The 26,744-nt window shown below is 34.7% G+C and overlaps 1 protein-coding gene across 1 annotated transcript in view; it reads left to right on the forward strand.

Moving 5' to 3' along the window:
* SFMBT1 (Scm like with four mbt domains 1) overlaps positions 1 to 26,744 on the forward strand; it is a 93,211-nt gene that overhangs the window by 38,895 nt on the left and 27,572 nt on the right. The window contains 4 exon segments of the mRNA XM_015593775.2: positions 5,925 to 6,078; positions 13,314 to 13,408; positions 22,626 to 22,866; positions 25,601 to 25,689. Of these exon segments, the coding sequence (XP_015449261.1) occupies positions 6,051 to 6,078; positions 13,314 to 13,408; positions 22,626 to 22,866; positions 25,601 to 25,689 (453 nt within the window). The 5' untranslated portion in view covers positions 5,925 to 6,050.

Raw genomic sequence — 26,744 nt, forward strand, 5'->3', positions numbered from 1 at the left:
GACAGTGGAGTATTTAGGTCCCCTACTACGATAGTGTTTTGGTCTGTTTCTCTCTTTAGTTCTGTTAGTAATTGCTTTACATATTTTGGGGCTCCCTGATTGGGAGCATAGATGTTAACAAGTGTTATGTCTTCTTGGTGCATGATTCCCTTTATCATTATGAAGTGTCCCTCAGTATCTTTCTTTACCTTTTTTATTTCGAAGTCTATTTCATCCGATATTAGTACCACTACTCTCACTTTTCTCTGAATGCCATTTGCTTAATATATCATATTCCACCCTTTTACTTTGAGTCTGTTTGTCTTTGGAACTGAGTTGTGTCTCTTGGAGGCAGCATATGGGGTTGGGTTTTGTTTTTTTGATCCATTCTGCAACTCTGTGCCTTTTTTTGGTAAATTCAGTCCATTTACATTTAGGGTGATTATTAAAATATGAGGTCTTCTTATAGCCATTTTATCTTTTTCTTTCTGGTAGCAGCTCTGTGTTTCCTTTGCTTCCTTGTCCTTGTGTTTCTGTTTTCTTTATTTTAGTTGGCTCATGTGGGTTTTCCCTCTGGTTCTTCTTGTTTTATGTTATATACTTCAGTTCTGAATCTTTGGCGTGTGATTGCTCTTACAAATATGTAAAGGATAATTATATATATATTTATACACACACACACACACACACACACATATAGTCATCCATTTTCTTCTGCGCGTGTCTTATCTCCATTCTCCTTTGTGAATTTGGATTTCTTTTTTTAAAACATTTTTGCAAATCTCTTTATTGTCTAATTAAAAGACACTGCGTTCTCATACATGTTTCTGTATATAGTCTGGTGTGATACGTTGTCTTGGTTGAAGTCTATGAAGAAAATACAGCCTCATACAGATGTGTAGTCTGAAAAGAAGAATATTATGATAACCATCTCAGATAATTATGGATATTCTCCTTGCATACCTTACCAGAATTTGAAAATGGTGTCTTTTTTAAAGTTTAGTTGCGAATATGGAATCTGAAATTATATCAGTGAGCTTTTCATACTGATACCTTAAAACTTCCTGATGTGTCTTGCACTTTTGTGAAATTGGGTCTTTGAATCCTCCCCTTTTCAGTCATTATTGTCTCAGTTTGTCCCTATGCATGCTGAACGTTCATTACTATCTTGCTGTGGCAATTCTCTTCTTAATGTTTAAGCTTATAATGCCCTGTTCTTAGTAAGAGTTGCTCTCCTCTGCTTCTATCTGCCTACTAATTGCCTCACTCATAGTTATGCTTTCTTTCGTTTTTCGGTCATTTCGTTCTAGGTGAGCTGACCTCTTTTAGTATTTCCTGTAGTGCAGGCCTCATAGTGGAGAGTACCCTAAATTTTCGTATGTCTGGAAAGGTCCTAATTTCTCCTTCGTATGTAAAGGAGAGGATAGCTGGATACATTATTCTAGGCTGGTTGTTCCTTTCACTTAATATTTTAAATATTTGATTCCACTCCTTTCTGACTTGTAAGGTTTGTGTTGAGAAGTCCAACGATAATCTAATGGGTTTTCCTTTGTAAGTTACTGTTTTCTTCTCCTTGGCTGCCCTGAGAATTCTGTCTTTGTCATTGATTTTTGATAATTTTAATAGTGTGTCTTGGTGAAGGCCTTTTTGGGTTGAGATAATTGGGTGTTCTGTTGACTTCTTGAATTCCAAGCTCCAGCTAATCCCTTAGATTTGGGAAATTCTCGTCAACTATTTGTCTTAAAATGCTTTCTAGTCTCTGCTTCTTTTCCTCACCTTTGATAATGCCCATTGTTCTTATGTTTCCTCTCCTGATGGTGTCAGCTAGTTCTTGTTTTTCTCATTCATTATTTTTCATTCTTTAGTTTCTCACTTCTTCCTTCTGATTTATTTCTAGATTTCTCTCTTCGATATCACTGATCATTTCCTCCATTTGGTCAACTCTATTTCCCAAGCTTTCTGTTTCATTTTTCAACTCTTGCAGTGTGTTTTTTATCTCCAGAAGATCTATTCGGTTCTTTTTGAGGGTTTCAATCTCCTTGCTCTGTTCATCTAGGTGTTTTTTCAATTCCTGAAATTGTTGATATGACTCATTTCAGAACTCACAGATTTTTTTCAGAAGTATAATCCTGAATTCTCTGTTATTTAAATTGCATATTTCTATGTTTGTAAGCTTATTTTCTGGAAATTTTTCTCTTTCTTTCTGAGATCCCTTGTCACCTTGATTGTTCATGGTTTTTAATGGACTGTTTCTCCTCCTGGGCATTAATGGAAACGCATTCTGCTGTTTTTCCAAAAAGAAGATTTATTTATATAAAGGTCTCTCTTTAGCCTACTGCAAAGAAAGCACTTTTCTTTTGGTTTCCAGTAGGTGGCGTCTAAGCCTCTTGGATCTCTGCTTTGTATGAAGCCTTAATAACGCCTTTTTTGTTCTTGTAGATATTTAATCATGCTTGCTACCCTCAGTCTCAATCCCTCTCAGTGTTAGCGACATTTTCGGTAGCGTTTGCTCAGATTCCCCTGGGGCTCCGCCATGTTCGGTCTCGGAGCATTTGAGTGGAGGAGCCCTTTTGGTTGGGGGTGGGAGTTGTGGCTCAGCCTTGGTTTTGCAACCGCGGCTGGGAAAAATCAACCATCGTTTCTCTGCCATCCTCGCTTCTCTGCTCTCTGCCCTGATGCCTGGTCACTGCTGCCAGCCTTGTGGGGCTCACAGCTCTCTGAGGCAGGGCTGTTCAGGGTACTCGCCGCTCCTTCTCCTTTCCCCGCTCCTCGCACAGGGAGCTCCGGCTGCTAGAGGTAGCATCTTTATTTCTCCCAGTCCACTGCTCAACACCTGGGGTTCTGACCTGTGGTAGCTCTTATGCACAGATCCCATGGTCAGACATGCTGGTGTGCAGTTTGGGTGTTTTTTGTTGAGTTTTCGATGTTCAGCTTATTGTTGTTTTACGGGGAGAGATCTGGGGATGTCTCTCACGCCTACATGTTTCTATGAATCCCTTTCACCTTTGAATTTTATTTATATGTGTTTTGCTAGATAAAAGTTTTATATTTTTATGTCGTCTTTACTGTCACTTCTTTATGCTTGCTTTTTTTCAGATTTTATTTTACTTTTTTAAATTTATTTATTTTTTATGGTGACGTTGGTCAATGAAATCCAGTAAGTTTCAGCTGTACATTTTAACAGTAAGGCATATATATATTTACATTGTGTGTTCACCTCCCATAGTTAGATATCTTTCTGTCACCACATATTGACCCCTTTTATCCCATCTACATCCCCTCTCCCACATTTCTTACATGCTTGCCTTTTTAAAAAACAGATTTGATCATTTACTTTCCCTGCTTAAAAAAAAAAAAAACCTTTGGTTTTCTGTCAAAAGGCAGTATAATATAGTGTTTGAAGACATGGAATACAGACTTTTGCTAGTTTTGAAACCTGATTCTGCTTCTTACTAGTTGGGGGACCCTGACAGGTCAAGCGCCTGCTCCTTGCCTGTTTCCTTATGATGATGCTCACCTTGTGAAGTTTTTGGGAGTATTAAATTGGTTAATATGTTTAAGTGTCTAGGACAGTGCTGAGCACATAGTATATCCTGAGTAAATATTAGCTGCTGTTGTTCCTTCTTTTCCTGTCCAGTTTTATTGTGTGCCACTTACCCTATTGGTTCTCATGCTGCAGCCACAGAAGTCTTCTCTCAGTTCTTTTCCACCTTGAGCCTTTGTATATGCTGTTCTCTATGCCTGGTCTATTCTTTTTCTTCTACCCCCTTTGCCTGACTACTATTTCTCCTTTAGTCTCAGCTAAAATATCTTTTTTTTTTATTTTCAGAGATACTGTCAGTGACCTTAGTTTTTGTTAGGTCTGCTATTATGTTTTAGCACTCACTGCTTTTCCTTTATAACACTTAAAATAATTATTTTAAATTGTTGGCTTAATTTGCCCCCTGTTGAAAACAGGCTTCACAAAAGTAGGAACCATGTTTTGTTTTACCTTTATCCCATAGAATAGTGGATGGTAATGAGTTGGTGTTTGCTAAATATTGGGAGTGAATGAATTAGTATGTGGAATGATAAAGTTTGAATGTTTTGAGCTTGGGGTAGAAAAGTAAACTGAGAAAAGAGAACATATTTAGAGGCTTTAAATCTTACTACCAAGTTTCTATTCAGTTGTTTTAATCTGCAAGTATGAGTTTCAGTGCTATGTTGTATGATATGATTGAGATAACTAGCAGTTATCTTAGATAGAATGTCCATAATTTCAATAGTTATTAAGACTTTCTGTTAACTATGAAATACAATTTTAAAATCTGAAAGATTTTATAGCTTAAAAAATTGACATAATGTGGTCTGAATAAGATTGCATAGTTATTTATCAGTAGAGCTGGAACTAGAACCTGAGTATCCCTATTACCCACCTGAAGCTGTCGCACATTAGCTAGCTTATACCTTTTCAAGGGGCATATTAAAATTTAAACTAACTTTTTTTAGTGTTTAAAGTGTTTTTTTTTTTTATGAGAATTGATTACTGGGGGCTCTAATACACACTCATAATCTTTTCTTTTTCCCCCCTCTTTAATTCTGGCCTCCCCCTTCCGCCCCCAACCTATGGATGTTGCTGTTTTTCCCTTAAGAACTGGATCTCTGAAGGCGGAGCATCTTCTTCCACACGCTCACAGCATGCACCTAGGGCCTGGCGCACCCAGGGGGCCTGGTGCACCCGGGGCCTGGTGCACCCGGGGTATGGTCCATGGCTCCACCTGGGGCGCGCGAACCCAGGACCTTCTGCATGTAAAGCAGATGTGCTAATCATTGCACTATGGAGCCACCCCTGATCTTTTGAATATCACCCCCTATAGCTGTGGCTGTTGAGTACCTTTTCCACTCTCACAGTTTTCTGTATTGTTGCCCTCGTGGTTAGTTCACATCATGCTTTCTTCCTATAGCAGCTCCTTTTCCCCTTTTCATTTACTCTTTATAATCTGTTAGGCACATACAAAGGCAATATCTTAAATTGTTTTACATATGTTAAGGAAGAATAAATAGATTCATCCATGCTGCAACATGGGCGAATCTCAAAAACATGCTAAATGAAAGAAGCCAGAAGCAAAAGACCACATATTGTATGATTCAATTTATGTGAAATGTCCAGCAAAAGCAAACTCTCTAGATATAGAAAGCAGATTACTGGTTGTCTAAGGCTAGGGGTGTAATGGGGAAGGAACTGCAAATGGAAATGAAGTTTCTTTTTAGGGTAATAGAAATATTCTAAAATTGGAGTATAGTGATGGTTACACAACTCTGCAAATTTACTAAAAATTACTGAATTGTATACTTAAAATGGTAAATTTTGGTATGTGAGTCACATCCCACTAAAGCTATTTTAAAAAAAGAATAAATGGGTTCAGAGCTTATTTTGGAGGGATTCTTTTTACCAAATGCAACAGTAGACTAATATAGTTAATACTTTTTGGTTCTGCATAATACTTTAGATAAATGAAATGGAAAACTAGATAAAGTAATATATTATCCTCCATCCTAGGGATAAGACATAGCATTGAAAGTTAACTTTTCCTCACCAAGAATTCATTATGAATTATATGAATTATAGGTTTTGTGGATAGGAATTATGGTACTAAGTATTATAATCTAAATTTAAAGAGTGGTGATTCATATACATGTTAATTCATTATGATATTTAGATATCAAGATCTTTATAGTGTTTCCTACACACACACACACACACACACACACACACACACACACACACCCCTACCCACCCCAGTCTTCAAAATTAGAAAAGGTGTCAGTTTTTTTTTCTAATCTCATTTTTTCTGCCATCGTGTTTTTGTTTTATCTGCCCTCTAAACCCACTGGAGTTCCTATGTCTTATGAATGTGTTAACACAGTTGGGCTTCAGGCTATTTGTGTTCTTTTTGATTTTTCAGCACTTTCATTTGGACCCGTGGATGCCCATTGACAGATGCTTGAGACCTACAAGTAACCTTCTGATCATAGCAGAACCATAAGGCCGGTCCTTTGTCTGGGGAGGAGGTAGTCCATGTCCTGTGGAAATGAACGGGGAGCAGCAGCTTGATGCAGGTATTGGTTTTGGTGAGCAGAATTTATTCTTCAGAGTACAGAATTATTATTACCTACCTGTGTTACATTGTCTGACGTCTTTCTAACACTAAATGGGAAGCTCTTTGAAAATATGAGTTATCTTTCTCTGTACTTAGCAGAGAACCTGGCACTAGGGAGTACTCATAAAGTTTGCTGAAAAAGTAAATAAGTTTTACGAGCAGACTTCTTTTTTAAAAATCAAAAGTTTAAATTTGATAGTTACTTTTGAATTATTTTGAAATGATTCTAGATTTATAGGAAGTTGCAAAGATAAGTATTGACAGGTCTCATGTACCTTTCACCAGTTTCTACCATTAGTTATCTCCCATATAAGTATAATACAGTATAAAGGCCAGGAAATTGATATGTATAAAGAACAATTCCATCACCACAAAGAGCTCCTCTGTACCACCCCTTCATAGTTAGACCTGCCCTTTTCCCCTCATCTTTCTCTAACCCTAGTCATGTTCTCCATCTCTATAATTTTGTTTCAAAAATGTTACATACATAGAACCACAATTTGAGATTGGCTTTTTTCACTCAAAATAATGCCCTTGAGATCCATCCAAATTCTTCCATATATCAATGATTTGTCTCCTTTTATTGCTGAGTAGTATTTCATGATGTACTACAGTTTGATTAACCATCCAGCTGTGGTAGTACATTTTGGTAGCTTCCAGGTTTGGCCTACAGATAAAGTTGCTATGAGCAAGTGCATACATAATATTTCATTTACCTGGGATAAATGCCCAGGAGCATAATTGCTGGATCATATGCTTAATAAAGAAACTGCCGAACTGCTTTCTAGCGTGGCTGTACCTTTTTACATTCTCACCAGCAATATATGAGAGACCTAGTTTCTCCACATCCTCACTGCCTTTTGGTATTGTCACTATTTTTTACTTAAGTCATTCTAATAGACATGTAATGACAGCTTATCCTGGTCTTAATTTGCATTTCCCTAATGGCTAGTGATGTTGAACATGTGCTTATTTGCCATCCCTATATCCTCTTCAATACAGTGTCTTTGGCTCATTTATTTATATTGTTTATTAGCTTTTTAATTAATGATTTTTTTATTATCAAGGTTTTAAAAACTTCATTGAAGTATTTTTCTTTTTTTGAGATATAAATCACATATTATAAAATGCACCCTTTAGAGTGCACAAATCAGTGGTTTTTAGTATATTCACAAAGTTTTGTGACCATCACTAGGATCTAATTCTAAAACATTTTCAGCACCCCCCCAAAAGAGACCATTAGCAGTTATTTCTTATTCCATCCAGCCTCTGGCAACCAAACATTAATCTATCTGTCTTTATGGGTTTACCTATTCCTGCTTTCTTTTGATTAATGTTTACATGGTATATCTTTTTCATTCTTTCAAACTGCCTATCCCATGATATTTGAAGTAAGCTTCTTGTAACAGCATGCAGTCATTTAAAAATTTTTCAGTCTTATAATTGGTGTATTTAGACCATTTACATTGAATGTAATTATTGATATATTAGGGCTCAAGTCTGCTGTTTTTATTCATTTGTTTTCTCTATTTTTTCTACCCCCTCCTGCCTTCCTGTGAGTTACTCGAACATATTTTCAGACTTCCATTTTGATTTGTCTGTAGTGTTTTTGAGTATATCTCTTTGTACAGCTTTTTAATGGTTGCTCTAGGTATTACATTATAAGTACATAACTTATCACAGTCTGCTGGTATCATTTTATTAGTTTGAAGTGTAGAAACTTTACATACTTTTATATCTCTTTACCTTCTCTTATTTATAATACATAAATATTTCTTTTACATACTTTGAGAACCACATCAGATATTTCAATTTTTGCTTCAAATGTTAAACATAATTTAGAAAACTCAAGAGAAGGAAAATGTATTATATTTTAAAATATTTTTATTCTCTTCACAGTTCTTGATTTTTCAAGATGTCTTCCTTCTGTCATTTTATTTCTGTTTTTAGCATTTCCTTTAGCCATTTTTCTTTTTAGAGTAGGTCTGCTGATGATAAAATTTCTTAGTTTCCCTTCATCTTGACAATGGCTTAATTTTCCCCATTCATTATTGAAGCATATTTTTTCTGGATATAAAATGTTGGGTTGAAAGTTCTTTTCTTTCATCTTTTGAAAAATATTATATCTTGGGGCTGCCATGGTTTCTGATGAGAAATCTGCTATCATTGGATTCTCCTCTCCTCACACCTCCCTTGAAAGAGCTTTGTTTCTCTTGAAGCTTTCAAGATATTTTCTGTCTTCAGTTTTCAGAAGTTTGACTTTGTTGTATCTTTGCACAGATTTCCTTGGATTTATCTTGTTTGAGGTTCTCTTAGCTTCTTGCCAAATTTGGAAAATTTTCAGCCATTATTTCTTAAAACACTTTCAGCCTTGTCCTCTTTTCTTCTGGAACTCCAATGACACCAATATTAGATCCTTTGTTGTTATTCCACAGTTTCCTGAGGCTCTTTTCATTTTTCTTTCCTAATACTTTCTCTTTGTTGTTTAGATTGGGTGTTTTTACTTGCTCTGTTTTTAATTTTAGTGGTTCTTTCCTCTGTTCTCCCCATTCTGCTGTAGAGGTTATCTATGGAATTTTCTTTTGGGTATTACATTTTCAATTTAAAAATTTCTATTTTGAGTTGAGGAATCAGGGGTAGGAATAGTCCCAACCTAAAATGCCACAATCCCACTGTTCTAACCATGGTTTAGTAGCTTGTCTCGAATAGATGCTTTTCAGTTTGCTCTCTGCCTTCAGTTAATTTCAGAACTTTGAAATGGTTGATTTTCATTGTTTAACCAGTATTTTTGCTCTTTTTCTGAGAGAGAGGGTTCTGAGGTACTCACTGTGCCATTTAGCAAGTTGAGTTGTTTTCTTGTTTTAAATGTTATTATTAACTCATGTATTTAATATATATATTCATATTCATTTGTGATGAGTTTCAGTCCATTGGTGTCATCATTCATTCGATGATCAAATTGCCCCATTCTAGAGCAGTGAGAGTTCTTTAATATTGATTCCTGCGTTCTTTTGATGTGATGTCATGTATCTTTGATAGTTAAAATCTTAGGTTTGTGGTGTAGTATGATTTCCAAGTACCTGAATTTACAGTTTGCCATTTCTCAAGGAGCTTTTTTCTTTTCCTTCCTTCCTTCCTTCCTTCCTTCCTTCTTTCCTTCCTTTTCTTTCTCTCCTTTTCTCTTTCTCTCCTCCCTCCCTCCCTCCCTCCCTCCCTCCCTTCTTTCCTTCTTTCCTTCTTTCCTTCCTTCTTTCTTTAGTGGATATGATATTTAGAGACCATAATCTGGTGACAGGGTGCTCATTGATACTAGGTTGACAGTTCTTTTAGGCCTTATCCCATAGACATAGCTAGAAAAATGCATCTTTTTGAAGAGAAAAGAAAATCATTTGGCTGCTTCTGATACTTAAAATTTTAATTTAAAATTGTAGTTTTTATTTGTTTGATTTTTATGCTCTTGCCTTTTTTTTGGAAATGTATTGTTTCATTATGATAATATTATTACTTGTTTTTACTCTATAATATTTCTATAATTTTTGAAAATAACAATAACAAAATCCCAAATATCAATAAGATAACATTGTGTAGCTTAAGGTTATTTGTTTGTTTGTTTGTTTTTTTTGTCTTTATATTCCACGGGGGTTTGCAGTCAAAATACTATATTTTAATTTTATTTATAGGAATCCTGTTTTCCTTGTAGTTTTGCTACCAACAGGCATATTTGTTTCAGATCATTTTTAACTTTCAGAATTTTTTCTTTTGATATAAATGTTTCTAAATTGTATAAAGTACTTACATAGTTATAAAGTCACAATTATATAACATTTCCACTGTCAACGTGACACTATCCTTTTTATTCTTCTCCATATACTAGCTAGTTTTACTATTTTTATTCTTCTACTGTTCGTTAAAAAAATATAAACGTGTATGTTCATATGTATTTATATTCCTACCTCTCATCTTACATTAAAAAGTAGAGATACAATAAAAACTGCTCTGTAGTTGCAGTTTCACTTAATATATACTGGAGATTATCCCACATCAGTATATGGAAATTGTTCTTATTCCTTTTTACAACTGTATAGTGCTAGATGTATAAAGCATAGATTATTCAGTTAGTTTCTTATTGATGGACATTGGGTTGTTTCCATTCTTGGTATTACAAGTAGTGCTGCAATGAATAGCTTTGTACATGTGTCTTTTTGTATTTTTGCCAGCATATCTTTGGGATAAATTCCTAGAAGTGGGATTGCTGGATCAAAAGGTAAATATGTAATTTTGCTAGATATTGCCAACTTTTCTTTCACCAGGATGTGTCATTATGTTTTACCTGCTTAACTACAGCCTCACCATAGTGTATGTTGTCAAACTTTGCAATTTTTTCCAATCTGATATCTCAGTGTAGTTTCAGTTTGTATTCCTCTTAAAATGAGTAAATTTGCACATCTTTCCATATGTTTAAAGACCATTTGCGGTTCTTTTAGATCAATTCTCTTTTCCTATATTTTTTGCTTATTTTTTCTGTCAGGTCATTAATCTCGTTTCTTCTCAGGTTTTTTTTTTTTTTTTAAGCAACTTTTAATATATGATGGCTTTTAGTCCCTTAATTCATTATTTTTGTTGTTGTTTATTTTTTATTGTTAAATTAACATGTTATTTCTGGGACTAGGATCCTTGCTAAGGACCATGATTCTCTAGCCCCGTTATGTTTTAGTAATGGAAATTGACTTTCTCCTGGCCCATACTTCTAGAATGTTCCCAGTGTAGACTTTGTTGTATTTCTAATGAAAATTTCAAATACATAAAAACAAATGGGAAACAATAGAAAAACACATACCTACTGTGAAGAATTAATAAATATTAACACTGCCAAATATTTGTTTCTACTTTTTTGTTTTGGTAAAATATCCTTTATACAAATCTTACCATTTTAATTTTTTTAAATGTACTGTTTTGTGGTATTAAGTACATTCATATCGTGCAACCATCACCACAGTCCATTTCCAGAACATTTTTTATCTTCCCAAACGTAAGCTCTTTACCCATTAAACACTAACACCTCATTCCCCTTTCCCCACAGTTCTTGGAAACCACCATTCTTTTTTCTGTCTCTATGAATTAGACTACTCTAGCTACCTCATATAAGTGGAATCATACAGTATTGTCCTTTTGTGGGTGGCTTAGTTCACTTAGCATAATGCCCTCAAGGTTCATCCATGTTGTATTATGTGCCAGAATTTCCTTTCTTTTTAAAGGCTGAATAATATTCCATTTTGTTATTTCATTTATCAGTGAATACTTGGGTTACTTCCACCTATTGGCTATTCTGAATATTGCTGCTATGAACCTTTGTGTACAAATATCTGTTTGAGTCTCTGTTTTCAGTTCTTTTGGGTAATACCCAGAAGTGGAATTGGTGGGTCATGTGGTAATGGTATTTTTAATTGTTTGAGGAACCACCATATAGTTTTCCACAGTAGCTATACCATTTTACATTCCTAGACAAAAGTACACAAAGATTTTAATTTCTCACATTTTTGCCAAGATTTATTTTCTGCTTTTTTGATCATAGCCATCCTGTGAGTGTGAGGTGGTATCTCATTGTAGTTTTGATTTACATTGCCTACATGATGTTGAACATGTTTTCATGCGTTGTTTCCATTTTTAAAATACAATATAATACAGTTTAAGCCTCTTTTGTACTTCCCTTCTAATCTTGTTTTCTTCTTTCCCCAAAGGTAGCACTGTTGAAATTGATGTATATTCTTCCCATCTTTGTTTTTATACTCTTATTAATAGGCATGTATAAACATACTGCAGAATTTTGGTTTGAAGCCTAAATTGTATTTTCTTGTGCTTTTCATTCTGCTCCTGCCATTTTTACTTGATGTGGTTTTTTTGTTTTTATTTTTGAGATTTGTCTAAGTCAACATTAATTCATTCATTTCAACTGCTTTGGTAGGATTGCCATAATTTCTCTCTTCTACTGATTGCTTTTGTCACTATTACAAGCAGTGCTGTGGTTACCATCCTTGTATTTGCTTCTTTGTGTTTGTGTGAAGCACAGCTCTCCTACTGTGTACTCATTCAGCAACTGTTCCATGTGAATTTGCTAGTGCCAGGCATTGTTGTGATTATTAGATTATGGAGTGTCTGAGTCTTTGCTCACTCAACAAAAATTTATTGAGTCTCTGCTGTGACAGAAATGTAAGAGTGACAAAAACAAAGTTCCTGCCTTCATAGAGTTTATTACCTAATGGGGAAGATTAAAAAAATCTTATGGTGTACTGTCAAGTAGGAATGAATGCCTTGAAGGCAATGAAAGCAGAACCCATCTACTTTAGATGGGTACTGATAGAAGGCCTTTCTGGAAAGATGACATTTGAGTAGAGTCTTGAATGCAGTGAAGCTGTGAATGACACTAGAGAATGAGTCTTTGAGCTGAGGAATTCGTAAATGCAGAGGCTTTGAGGAAAGAGCATGATTAGATAAAAATGGGAAGAAACTCAGTGTCAGTTGAATGCAGTGAGCAAACAAGGGGCAAGGTAGGTAGTCAACGGTTCAGATCATGTAATACCTTGCAGTCTCCCAGAGATTTTAGATTTTATTATAAATGTGATTAAAAGGTGAACAATGTTATGGTTAGGCTTGGACTAGAGACATAGCAATAGAAATGGTGGGAAAGTGATTAGATTTGGGATATGTTTTTAAAGGTGGTACCTAGAGAATTTTCTGGTGGTTTGGACATATGATGTGAAAGAAAGGGAGGAAAGCAAGGATATTTTAGAGTTAGCCAACATATCAACTAGTGGTATCTTTTACTCAGTTAGAGAGTACTAAGGAAGAAACAGATTGAAAATTCAAGTTTGAAATGCCTGTTAAGTATCTCAAATATTTGGCATTAGATACTAAATACAATCCAAAGTGATTGTAGTAGCCGCACTTTCACCAGCTTTATATAATTCATTTGAGTGAATCCTAAATGGATCCCAACGGGAGATAGAATGTTGTATTTCTGTGCTGTTGAGATTTATTGACAATTGATGCTGCGTTAAGGGAACTTACCATAAAACCAATTAACTTGTTGTGAAGTAAAATCTAAGTTAGGTTTATTATTAAGTTTAAGTTTTGGAACCTTGAGTTTTCTTTAATTGGGGTTCACCAGTTTTTGTTTTGTTTTGTTTTTAATTCCAGATGCTGGATCTGGTGTGGAAGAAGTGGAATTAAGCTGGGAAGATTATCTAGAAGAGACAGGGTCCACAGCAGTTCCCTATGGATCTTTTAAACATGTAAGCAGTAACTGTATTTGCTTTATTATTTATATTTGTTTCCTTTGACTCATTGTACTGTCATTACAGAGTTTAGAGAATTCAGAGTTATTTTAAGTGGAGGAAATTGTAAGAATTTGAGTGCTTTTTCCTTTTCCCTCCACCTGCTACCCTCATTAAGTAAACTTGACATACTCTTAAAATTATTTTTGGTTTTGTGTATTTTCTGCCACTAATGTAAGAATTGTCTTTTTGACTGATTATGAATATTCTTTTATTTTTGTCTAAAAACCTAATAAAGAAAATGATTTATTTTCTTATACTTTATAGCATTTTATGATTGATGATTTGCTCATTGAAAGTCATTTCAGTAACATTATTTGTTTTCTAGCACATTGAGCATAAATATAATATAATACAGTTGCTCTTTTAGTGGCCTGTGCAGCTTAGTTCTATGCCTTAACAGCCCAGTTTTATGCTTTATCAATGGACAGCATATTTTCCCTATGTAATGCCTTTAGAATGTAAGAAAATACTCCAAATTTTAAAACTAATTTATATTTAGACTTAGTTTTTTAACCTGTTCATCCTTTACTTTCTTAAAAAACTCAAAATTATTCATTCTAAAACTACTTATTTCATGTTTGTCTTAGTTTGCTCAGGAGACCATAACAAAATAATATAGACTGGGTGGCTTAAACAACAGAAATTATTTTCTCACAGTTCCAGAGACTAGAAGTCTGAGATCAGGGTGTCAGCATGGTCAGTTTCTGGTGAGGGCTCTTTTCCTGGTTTGCAGATGGCTGTCTTCTTGCTGTGTCCTCTTCTTATAGGGACACGAATCCAATTGGATCAGGGCTCCACTCTAATGGCCTCAACTAACCTTTACTACCTTTACAAAGGTTCTGTCTCCAGATATAGTCACATTGAGAGTTAGGATTTGAACATATGCATTTTGAGAGAACACAGTTCAAACTATAGGACATTTCAATAAGGCATAGTTCCTTTGTTCTAGGATTTGCAAAGACACTAATGCTCCCTCCGTATTATTTATGAATTTGTGAAGTTGGACTGTATTCTTTTAGGTGTTTTTAAAAGCTAAGGAGTGCTGCTGTTTTCATTTAGTCCTCATGTAAAAACTCAGTCATAGTAGGTGTCCTATTTGATTATTTCTTTGTTCCTTTTGTCTTAAAGAGTTGAAGTGGTGAGAATTACCTATTTTAGGTAAGGATTTTATTTTGTGTCACATTGGTTAATCTTTTGTAATTGTTTTCAGTATTGTTTTAACATGGAAAGTCTATTAGTGATACCTTTGAATTCTTGTTTTTAATGTTATTATTAAACTGATACGTATTTACACAAGCTTATTCATTTATACTAAAATGCAAATGCAGGACAAATTCCCTGGTCAAAATTCTGGTCTAAAAAATGTTAAAGAAACAGATTCCACCTTCTCTTTGAATAATAAAGCAACAAGGAAAATGAAAAATAAATGCATATTCCCTCACTGTCAAATGTAGGAAATATTTGTAAACCTGAATCAGTATATGATGGTGAAAGGCTGCCAAATATACTGAAAATCAAGCATGGGTATAGGAAAATGCTGAGAAGGGATGCCTGTGCTAGCAAATTGCAGGCAAAGCTGACATAACTCAGATCTCCAGAACAGTAGAGATGGATGTGCAAGCCACTGGCTAGAGTTTTATAGGACACAGTTTGGAATAAAGGAGAGAGGGAAGACAAGGCTGAAGTAGGAATTAGAAATAAACTACATTTGCAAGGGGTACAGGTCTAAGATAGGAAAAAGGCCTTCCTCATGGTACATGTCTGGTGGACAGAACAGCACCCACTATGGGAAAGGCACTAGTCTTTACTTGTGTCTTCTAGAACAAAAACTTCAAGCTTCCAGGGGAAGGATTGCAAGCCTTATTAACCCCCAGGGTACGGGTGAAGATCTTTTGCAGCCTAGAGCTAAAATAGAAGAAATAAAAGCCCCCTGTCCCCAGGAGCGGGTAGAAATACATGCTGGGATATTAGAGGTCTCCTACAGTTGTGGGACAGGTAGGTTGTCTGAGAGGTTCTTGCTCTCAAGACCCAGGGACCCAAACCTGACTAAGACTTAGGGCGAATCTCAGACAATGCCCCTTCTTGCCTGTCCCCAACCACCAGTTAGAAAGTATTGGATAGTAAAGGTTTATTTATGGGGGAAAGGCAAGAGTATGGAAAGAGATAGTCTGTGAGATGTAGTCACAAAGAGAAGACCTAAATTTGAGAGTAGAGCAGCAAACATTGAGGGGAGAAAACCCTCTGGCAAATTAGCCTAAAATACTTGAAAATACTGGTGGAAGTGGAAGCCTGTGGTGTACTGTGAATTACCATAGCAATGACAAAACCCAAACCCACCTCCACTCCTAATTAGATTGACTTAACCTTCTCCCTCAGACTTAAGGTATAAGAAGAAATATGCCCATTTCCAGGCCTGAATGATATTTGTCTCAGTCTTGACTGTTCTACATAGGGTATCTGGCTTTCGGACAAAAATTATGGGCCACATAGAGAAGCAAGAAAAAAACAGCAAGCTGTCAAGAGACAAAACAGTCAACAGAACCAGACTTATATGACCCAGATGTTAGAACTCTCAAGAGAATTTTAAATAACCATTATCAACATGTTTAAGGTTCTAGCAGAATAGATGGACAACATGCATGAACACAAAAGGAATTTCAGAGAGATGTAAACTGTTAGAAAGAATCAAATGGGAATCATAGTAAATGAAAAACATGGTAACAGAAATTATGACTGCCTTTGACATGCCCATCAGTAGACTTGACAACCTATGAGGAAAGAATCAGTAGACTTATAGATAGGTCAACAGAAATTGCTCGGAGTGAAATGCAGAGAGAAAAAAGAGTGAGGAAAAAACCAAACCAGACCAGATCAAACAGCTGTGGACAATGTAAAAAAGCATAGTGTATGTGTAACTAGAATCTCAAAAAGAGAAAGGAAAGTGAGAAAAATATTTGAAGAGATAATGGCAGACAATTTTTCAGAGGAAAGATACCGCACCACAGATTGAAGTTCAGGGAATGCGAAACAGGATAAACAACAAAAACAACAAAAATGCATCCAGGCACATTGTATTTAAACTACTGAAAACTAGAAAGAAAGAGAAAAATCTTGAAGGCAGCCAGAGAAAAAAGGCGCATTACATATAGAGGAACAAGTATGAGAATTACAGCAAAATTCTTTTCAGAAACTATCTATCTGAACCAGAAGACAATGGAGTAAGATCTTTAAAGTGCTGAAAGAAAGAAACCTGTAGACCAGTATTCTGTGCCCAGCAAAAACTTACCCCAAAAGTGAAGGGGAAATAAAGACTTTGCAGGAAAACAAAATTGAGAGAATTCATTACCTGCAAAAAAATGTTAAAGGATGTTTTTAAAGCAGAAAGAATTTGTTATAAGGCAGAAACTTAGATCTATACAAAGAAATAAAGAACAATGTAAATGACATAAATGTAAGTAAATAAAAAGTTCATGTTTTTCTTATTTTTAATAAACAAAAATGGTAGCAATACATTGTGTGTTTATTTATTATGCAGTATATAACTGCAATAGCACAAAAGATGTGGAGGGAAGATTTGGGAGCATATGGTTGTAAGATCTTTATGCAACACATCAAGTGGTATTATATTATTTGTAAAGTAGACCACAGTTAATTAAAGATACATAAACACCAGCAACCACTAAATTAAAAAATATAATCATTGTGTTAAAATGTGTGTAAAACTTACTGTTTTAACTATTTTAAGTGTACAGTTCAGTGGCATTAAATACTTCGTCAGTGTTGTACAACTACCACTACTCCATCTCCAGAGCTTTTTCATCATAAACAGAAACCCTTTGAACATTAAACAATAATTCCTCATTTTCTCCTTTCCCTAGGCCCCGGTAACCACTATTATACTTTGTCTTTATGAAGTAATCTGTTTTACATAAGCGGAACAATACAATATTTTCCCTTTTATATCTGGTTTATTTCACTTAACACAATGCTCTTAGCGTATCATTTCACAGTTGACCCTTGAACAATGCAGGGATTAGAGGCACTGACCCTCTGCACAGGCGAAAGTCTACATATAACTTTTGTCTTCCTAAAAACTTAACTAATAATAACCTGCTGTTGACCAGCAGCCTTACTGATAACAGTTTATTAACATATTTTTTATGTTATTTGTATTGTATACCATATTCTTACAATAAAGCTAAAGAAAATGTTAAGAAAATTGTAAGAGAAAATACATTTACAGTATTTATTGAAAAAAAAAATCTTCATATAAGTGGCCCCACACAGTTCAAACATATGTTATTCAAGGGTCAGTTATACTTTTTAAAACTCTTTTTTTAGTGATTGCAATATATATTTACAACTAATCCAAGTCCTCTTTCAAGTAACACTGTACCACTTCGTGGATAATGCCAGTACCTTATAAAAGAGTATTCCCTCCCATCCCTTACAACATTGCTATCATTTGTTTTACTTTTGCATAAACTATATAATTACCAAATATTTTGTTGCTATTATTAATTTGAACAAACTTGTCTAGTAGTTGAATTAAGAAAAATTAAAGATTTTATCTTCATTTATTCCTTTTCTTACACTCTTCCTTTCTTTACTTCTGAGTTTCTGACCTATATCATTTCCTTCATTCAGAAATGAAGAATTTATTTTAACATTTCTTTCAAGGCAGGTATACTGGTGACAAAAATCCATCAATTTTTATTTGTCTGAGAAAGTTTGATTTCGCTCGATGTAGCATTCGAGTTTGGTAGCTTTTTTCTTTCAGTAATTTAAATATTTTATTCCACTCTCTTCATGCTTGCGTGGTTACTGAAGAGAAGTCTGATTTAATTTTTATCTTTGCTTGCTTCTCTATATGTAGAGTGTTATTCTTTTCTCTGTCTTTCAAGATTTTTTTCTGTCTTTGTTTTCCTGCAGTTTGACTATGATATTCCTGGATGTAGATTTTTTTGGTTTTTATCTTTTTTGTTCTCTGGGCTTCTTGGATCTGTGGTTTGGTATCTATCATTGGTTTTGGGAAATCTGAGTCATTATTGCTTCAAATATTTCTTCCTTTCCTTTTTCTCTTCTTCTAGTATTTCCGTTACACATGTTACACCTTTTGTAATTGCCTCACAGTTCTTTGATACTGTTTTACCTTTTTTATTCCTTTTCAGTTTTGTAGGTTCCTATAGACATTTTTTCTAGCTCACTGAATCTTTCTTTGGCTGAGCCCAGTCTCTTGATGAGCCCATCAAAGGTATTCTTAATTTCTGTTACAGTATTGCTGGTTTTTAGCATTTCCTTTGGATTCTTTCTTAGAGTTTCTATTTTTCTGCTTATATTATCCATCTGTTCTTGCGTGTTGTCCTCTTTTTCCATTTGAGGTGTTTCTTTCTTTCTTAATATAGTCATTTATAGCTATAAATTTTCCTCTCAGCACTACTTTCACTGCTTCTTATAAATTTTGATATGCTGTATTTTTGTTATTTGTCTCAAGGTATTTTCTAATTGCCCTTGTGATTTCTTCCTTGACCAACATCAGTTCCGCTTTATCTGTGGTTTCACTTTCCACAGTTTTAATTACCTGCCATCAGCTGTAGTCTGAAAACATTAAATTGAAAATTCTAGAAACAAACAATGTTTTAAATTGCATGTTGTTCTGAATAACATGATGAAATCTCGTGCTGTCCTGCAGCATCCTACTCCATTCCACCAGAGACATGAATCATCTCTTTGTCCAACTGTATACACTTCCTGCCTGTTATTCACTTAGTAGCTGTCTTGGTTATCGGATTGACTGTTGTGGTATTACAGTGCTTGTGTTCAAGTAACCCTTATTTTAATAATGCCACACTCACATAACTTTTATATAGTATATTGATATAACTTTTTTATTATTATCGTTAATCTCATATTGTATCTAATTTAATAATTAAACTTTATTATAGGTTTTGTATGTATATGAAAAAACATAGTATATACAGGTTTGGTACTACCAGCGGTTTCAGGCATCCAGTGGGAGTTTTGGAATGTATCTTGGTTAAGCGTATGCTTAATCTCCACACATTTGCGAATGTCCTAGTTTTCCTTCAGTTACTGTGTTCCAGGTTTATTCTGGTATAATGAGAAAAGATACTTTGTATGATTTCAGTCTTTTTAAAATTTGAGACTTGTTTTTTGGCCTAACATTATGGTCTGCCCTAGAGAATGATCCATGTGCACTTGAGAAGAATATGTATTCTGCTGTCAGGTGGAGTGTTCTGTTAATGCCTGATAGGTCTATTTGGTTTTTAGACTTGTTCAAGTCCTCTGTTTCCTTTTTTGTCTGGTTATTCTATCCATTATTGATTGTAGTGTACCAATTTATTTAGAGATCAGCATAATCTTGATATCAAAGCTAATATGACTATTTTAGGAAAGAAAAATTATAGAATGTAGTGTCACTCATAAAGACTGATGCATATATCTCTGTATACAAAATAATAGCAAACTGAATGTAGCTATATTTAGAAAGGCTAATACATTAATAACAAGTTGATTTTTTCAGGAATAGAAGGTGGTTTAACATTTAAAAATAAATCAGGATAATTCACCATAGTAGCAGAATAAAAGAGAAAAATCATATTATCATCTCAATATGTAAAGAAAAATTATTTATAAAATTGCACACCCACCATGGTAAAACTCTTAGCAAACTATGGATGGGACTTTACTTAACTTGATAAAGTATATCTGTAAAAAAGCTGTAGGAAATTTTATTAATTGTAGTATGCATGCTTTCTTTTTAATATTGAGCAGGACAAAGATGCTGGCTAACATGACTTCTGTTTGATAATTTTTAGAGGTTCTAGCCAATGCAGTTGGGTAAGAAAAACAAAACGTATAAAGATTAAGAAGAAAGGAAAAAATGTCATTGTTTGCAGATGAATAAAATAGTTTGCAGATATGTTAATAATTTCAGCAAGATTATTAGATGCAAGGTAGCATAAAAAATTTATTACATTCCTATATACCAGTAACAAACAAAAATGGAAACTGAAAGATGTGATTTACAATAATATGAAAAACATTAAATGGCTAGGAATGAATGTGGCAAAAATTTGCAAAGAAACTTCAGACCATTAAGGCGGTGTAGTGCTAATCTAAGGACAAACAAATCAGAAAGAGATTCACTTTTGTAGGAACACTTGATTTATAACAAAAGTGGCAATTTACAGTGGTGAGGTAAGGTGGTGGGTCAATTGTATGTGCATTTTCAAGTAGACAAAACCTGACCCCTACTCAGTACCATACACAGAGATCAATTCAAGGTGGATATTAGTTCTAAATATGAAAGGCTTCTAGGAAATAATATAGTACAATATCTTTATGACCTCTAGGAATAGGAAAAAGTTTGCTTAAAAATGTAGAAAGACCACTAACTTTTAAAAGGAGAAACATTGGTAAATAAGACATATTACAATTATGAACTTCCATTCCTCAAATACCACCATCAAAAAAGTGAGAAAATATTTGTAGCACAAATAACTTGACAAAGACCTAATACTCAAAATATAGACTCAATAAAAAATTAGCAAGAAATTTAGGCATTTCTCAAAAGAAGAAATCTAAATAGCTAATAAGTATGAAGATTCTAGACTTCATTAATCAGAAAATGCAAATTAACATCATAATGAGACATACACCTTCCAAATGGTTAAAATGAAAATGAAGAAAATGCAAAATGATGGTTAGAATGTTGGAGCAAAAGAATTTTTACTGCTGGGAGAGTAAATTGGTGCATCCACTTTGGGAAACAGTTTGACTGTCTGTTATAGAAATCCATGTATGTATGCACCAAGAGACATAAAAAACTATTCCTATAATCATAGCAGTATTATTTATAGTTTTCCAAAACGGAACTATCCAAATTTCCTATTGTTATTAGCATTAGAAAAGATAAATTGTGGCATGTTTGTATAACATAATACTATACAGCAGTGAAAAGAAACTATTGTTACATGCAACAGCATTTATGAATCTCATAAGCAATGTTGGGCAAGAGAAACTCCACACAGAAAAACATTAATACTGCATAATTCTAACAGAGAGTGAAGACGCAGGCAGTATTAAACCGTGGTTCTATAATTCAGGATTGTGATGACCTTTTAGGAATACAACAGGATAGTGATTAGAAGGGAGGGAAGTTTTTACCCAGAATTCAGGACTTTCTCTCTGGCTCTCTCCTTTCCAGGTTCCCCCTCACTTTCCAGTGGTTGTAATTGCCACATTGCATTGAGTGGTCAGGTCTCTATAGTCTCTCCCTATGTATGACAGTCCCTCATTCTTTACCTTTCATGGCCTTGACAGTTTTGAACAGCATGTTACTTATGAGTTATTTTGTAGAATATTCAAGTTTGGGTTTGGTGTTTGTCATAATTAGCTCGATTTGATGCAGATTTGGTGAAAGTGTAATAAAATGATTTTGTGCTTTTCTTGTATGATATTGAGGGTATATGATATTGATATTTTCAGACTGGTGGTGTTAACTTTGATCAGTTAGAGTGGTTTCTGCCAGATTTCTTCATTGTAATGTTACTATTTTTCCCTTTGCGATTCATAAGAATCTTGCAGGGAGAACCTTTGAGATTATGCAAATATCATAGCCATCATAGTCATTTTAGTATTGACCCATGATTCTTGCCTGCAATGTCTGTTTCTGTGGTGTTTGTCTAAAGATGATTTTCTTTTTCCATCATTTTTCTCTATTTAATAATTGGTCTTCTCGAAGGAAGATCTGTACTTTCTCTGTTATTTTTAACAGCATGGATTCATGGCTGTCTACTTAAATCTGTAAGTTATAATCCATTACTCTCATTATTTTATTGCTCAAATCGTCTCATATGTGACCATTAGGACATAGTTCTAGTTGACTCTCATGTCCTTTCCAAATATCTGCATTATTTTTGGAGCATTTCCTTACTTTTTGGTATCACGAGATATGCCAGGCTCTTACTGTGTTTTCCCTAACCCAGAATTGGGATCAGTTTTTTTTTCATGGAGCCCTTCTTATTTATTTAGAAGTCAAGATTTGAACACTAAATTTGCTGCTATTAATTATTATTCAAAAAGAATGTCGGCCAAAGAAATACTTATTTGAGTATTATCTGGTGGTTAATAACATTTCTCTGTTAAGGTGGACACACGTTTGCAAAATGGATTTGCTCCTGGGATGAAACTGGAGGTGGTTGTAAAAACAGATCCTGAAACCTATTGGGTTGCCACCATCATTACCACCTGTGAGCAGTTGCTCCTCCTCCGCTACGATGGCTATGGGGAAGACCGGAGAGCAGACTTCTGGTGCGACATCAGGAAGGCTGACCTCTACCCCATTGGGTGGTGTGAACAGAATAAGAAGACCCTTGAAGCCCCAGAAGGTAATACAGTACTTCCTTTCAAGACATAGTATGCTATTGCTGTGGGGAAATCTGGGCTATCCACAATGTTGAGGTTTTCAGTCACCCCCACACATAGGTTTTTCTCCCACACACATAGGTTTTTCTCCCACACACATATGTTTTTCTAACTTTTTTGAGTTAGCATTTTGAAGGAAAACATTCATAAGGAATACTGCACATTTCCCTATTTAAAAAAATTATTTTCTGTGCTCCATAAAGCCTTAAATTTTTATGATACAGGGAGCATCAGTTACTTAGCATCTATAAGACCATGAGGCTCTCTGAGTTTAAGCTTGTAAGTCTGATTATCTTTAAGTACATTGGACCAGATTAATTCTTTCTTTTTTATTTTATTGTCCTCTCTCCTCTCACCCACAAGTGATCTGGGACCTATAAATTTTTTTAATTAAATTTTTGAAAAACTTTTATAGTAGTTTCAGTTGTACAGCATAGTGGTGCTTTAAAAAAATAAATCAAATTTATCTATGGAGAAAAAGGGGAATAGGTTGAATGAAACAAGAATAGAAGCTAGATTTTCTGAATGTACCATATTTTGTAGATTTAAATTTTGAACAGTGTAAATATTTTATATAATTATAAAACAAAATGAAAAATTTAAAAGCATTTCTTAGAAAAGCATAATCAAAGAAATATAACTATGAATATAGCTTGTGAAATAACTACTCAGAGAAGAACCATTTCAGTGACTTTTTAATATAGTAATATAAATGTACATCCCCAATAGTGATAAACCATAATGACAGAAAAAAAAATTGCGAAAAAAAAAAGTAAGGTGTTTTTAGTAATCTTTGTTGATGGTAGTGTTGATGTTATTTTGGAATAATTATTGTGTATTGTGGGATAAATTAAAGCAAGAGTCCCCAGCCACTGGGCCGTGGACTGGTACTGGTCTGTTGCCTGTTAGGAACCAGCTCGCACAGTGGGAGGTGAGTGGTGGGCAAGCAAGCGAAGCTTCCTCTGTATTTGCAACCACTCCCCAGCACTAGTATCACCATCTCAGCTCCACCTCAGATCATCAAGCATTAAAATCTCATAGGAGCCCTGGTCCCTGGTGCCAAAAAGGTCGGGGACTGCTGGGATAAAGCAAATTAATAATTAAATGTGTAATTGAGAACTAAGATTTTCAGTATGAGAGAAAGGAAACAGCTCAGATGGATAAAGTTAAAACGCCATCTTCATGAAGTTGTATTGGAAGTATAGTATGAACTCCTGATGTGATTTATCTTAAAAAGAAGATATTTCTTAGTTCTAGATACTGAAAAGGACTAGAAACACAAACTCGGTAGCAATGAGCACCCTCATCACACTAATTATGGTCTCTAAATACCATTTCACCAAAACACATTAGGGCTCCTTAGAGACATAGCTGATTCCTAGACTATGGCAGAAATGTACAAGATGATCCTGAAATATCATTTTATACCAAAAATAAAGATATCAGTGACTATTTCCTAGGATCATGCCAAAAGGACTGAGGAGCCAACCTGAAGAGACTTCCTCTGGTTAAAGATAGGACAATTTGAGCATCAACAGGATAAGACCTGTAATGGCCTGTAACATATATGTGATTTAGTCTGTAATTCCATAGTGAAATTTTTGAACAACATTCTCATTGGTTGCTTTTGAAGGATGCTAGGGAATCAGCTGATAATTTTGAAGGTTAGTAGGTAAAGGGAAAGAATAAAGAGAGTTAAGAATATATATCCTGTCTTTTTATGAACTATACCTTAGGGTAATCAAATTGTTGAAGAAGAGAAATTTTTTTCTTTACATAAGTATTTTGGTTAGTAAACAAAGAAGAAATGATAGAAAACTACCATTTTTAGCCCTTAATAAATGGATGTATCTATGCAATGACCATTAAAAGCTGCTAACATCACAAAAAGAAAGACGACCAGACTGAATATACCTCTTGGTAGAAAGATGCAACTCCACTTACAGAGTGTTCTTGCTTCCCTTCCCCGAAAAGTGTCAAATCTGAATTTGATCAATTCTCTGGCTCTAAATACTGACTTATTGAAAATATAGAGGTTAGTGAAAACAACTGGTTACGTTTGAAAGACAACCAGTAAAACTAGGCTCAGAATAACTATACATAGGCTGAGTCTTTCAACAAATATACTGCAAGAAAAAGAGAAAGAGTGGGAGATGAGGGGCAATAAAGGAACAAACAAATTAAAAGAGATTTAAGTGATATATCAACCATTTGCAATATTTGTATCCCATTTGGATCCTGATTGGACTGAACAAATTGAAAAATTGAAAAAACCATTTGTGAGACCTCTGGAGAAATTTGAACATGGACCATGAAGTGCCATTTGTTGAAGCTCAAGTACATGAAGATTCATTATACTATTTTCTTTCCTTTTACTTATGTATGTGAAAGTTCTCATAATAAAAAAGAAAGTAGGTACCTTTTGGATAAATTATAGTAACAAAGAGTTGGGCCTGTTCTCTTTGTTTTCCATATGACTCTTATTAAACTAAGCAGGAGGTAGCTCTCTCTATAGAGATTTTTGTTGTACTCTCTCAAGAAAGCAATATGTTAGACTCTTAAGATACAAAAACAACAAATGCACTTCTAAGCCATTCTCATTGATTTAATTTCTGTCTAGTCTGCTTAGTTTAGTTTCTCTGTGTTCTGTGGCTTATTTACATTATGAGTAACCACTCATTTTATTCCTTCATCTAGGCATCAGAGATAAGGTGTCTGATTGGGATGAGTTCCTGCGGCAGACCCTGATGGGAGCATGTAGTCCTCCTGTTCCACTGCTAGAGGGCGTGAGTATTATTGCTTGCAGAATCAGTGTGGAAGACCCCTCTAATCTTTAATGATATTTGTTTCCTGTCCAAAGAACCTTAAATTGGTTGCTCATTTACTACTCTAAGGCAAATGAGCATTGTTACTACAGACACAGGCATGGATAATGAGAGGTTTAAACTTACCCTCAGAGGTTGCAAACTAGTGGCTTGCTCAGTGCCTAAAGTGTTCTGAATTAGTTGCTTATGATTTCAGTGTTATATCTAAGGAGACTTAACTTTGCTTAACTCAAGGTCATGAGGATAAATCTCCTATGTTTTCTTTTAAGTATTTTAGAGTTTTAGATCTTACATTTAATTCTGTGATCCATTTACATTTGCCTGTAAAACTTGATTGGTGAACACTCTATTTCAAGCTGATCTTTATATTTTATACTCTGACTCATTTTATTATGTTTAGTCAGGGCTCGCATATATGAAACACAGTAAAATTTGAATTAATGAATGGAATCATGAACAAAGGAATTAATAAAGATCCTACTCTACATTGACCTTGATTCTGACATCCTAATCTTTATTTTATTTATTTGGTTGTTTGTTTGTTTATCATAAGTTACTTATTTTTTATGGTGACATTGGTTAACGAAATCCAATGTTTCAACTGTACACTTTAACAGTAAGGCATATATACATATATTTACACTGTGTGTTCACTTTTCATAGTTAGGATTCTTTCTGTCACCACATATTTGACCCCCTTTACCCTACCATTTCCCTCCCCCTACTCTCCAACCACTGGCCTATTGTCCATGTCCATGAATCTCTGTTTGTATGTCCTGTTCATTTGTTGCTTTTAGGTTTCTATCAAACATAAGTGATACCATGTGATTTCAACTTTTTCAGTCTGGCTTATTTCGCTTAGCATGATTATCTCAAGGTCCATCCATGCTGGCGCAAATGGCAGTATGTCATCCCTTCTTATGACTGAATAATATTCCATTGTATATATGTACCACAGCTTCTTTATCTAATCATCTATCATAGGACACTTCAGTTGCTTCCATGTCCTGGCCACT

Source organism: Pteropus alecto, unplaced genomic scaffold, assembly GCF_000325575.1.
Source record: "Pteropus alecto unplaced genomic scaffold, ASM32557v1 scaffold75, whole genome shotgun sequence".
Taxonomy (NCBI): domain Eukaryota; kingdom Metazoa; phylum Chordata; class Mammalia; order Chiroptera; family Pteropodidae; genus Pteropus; species Pteropus alecto.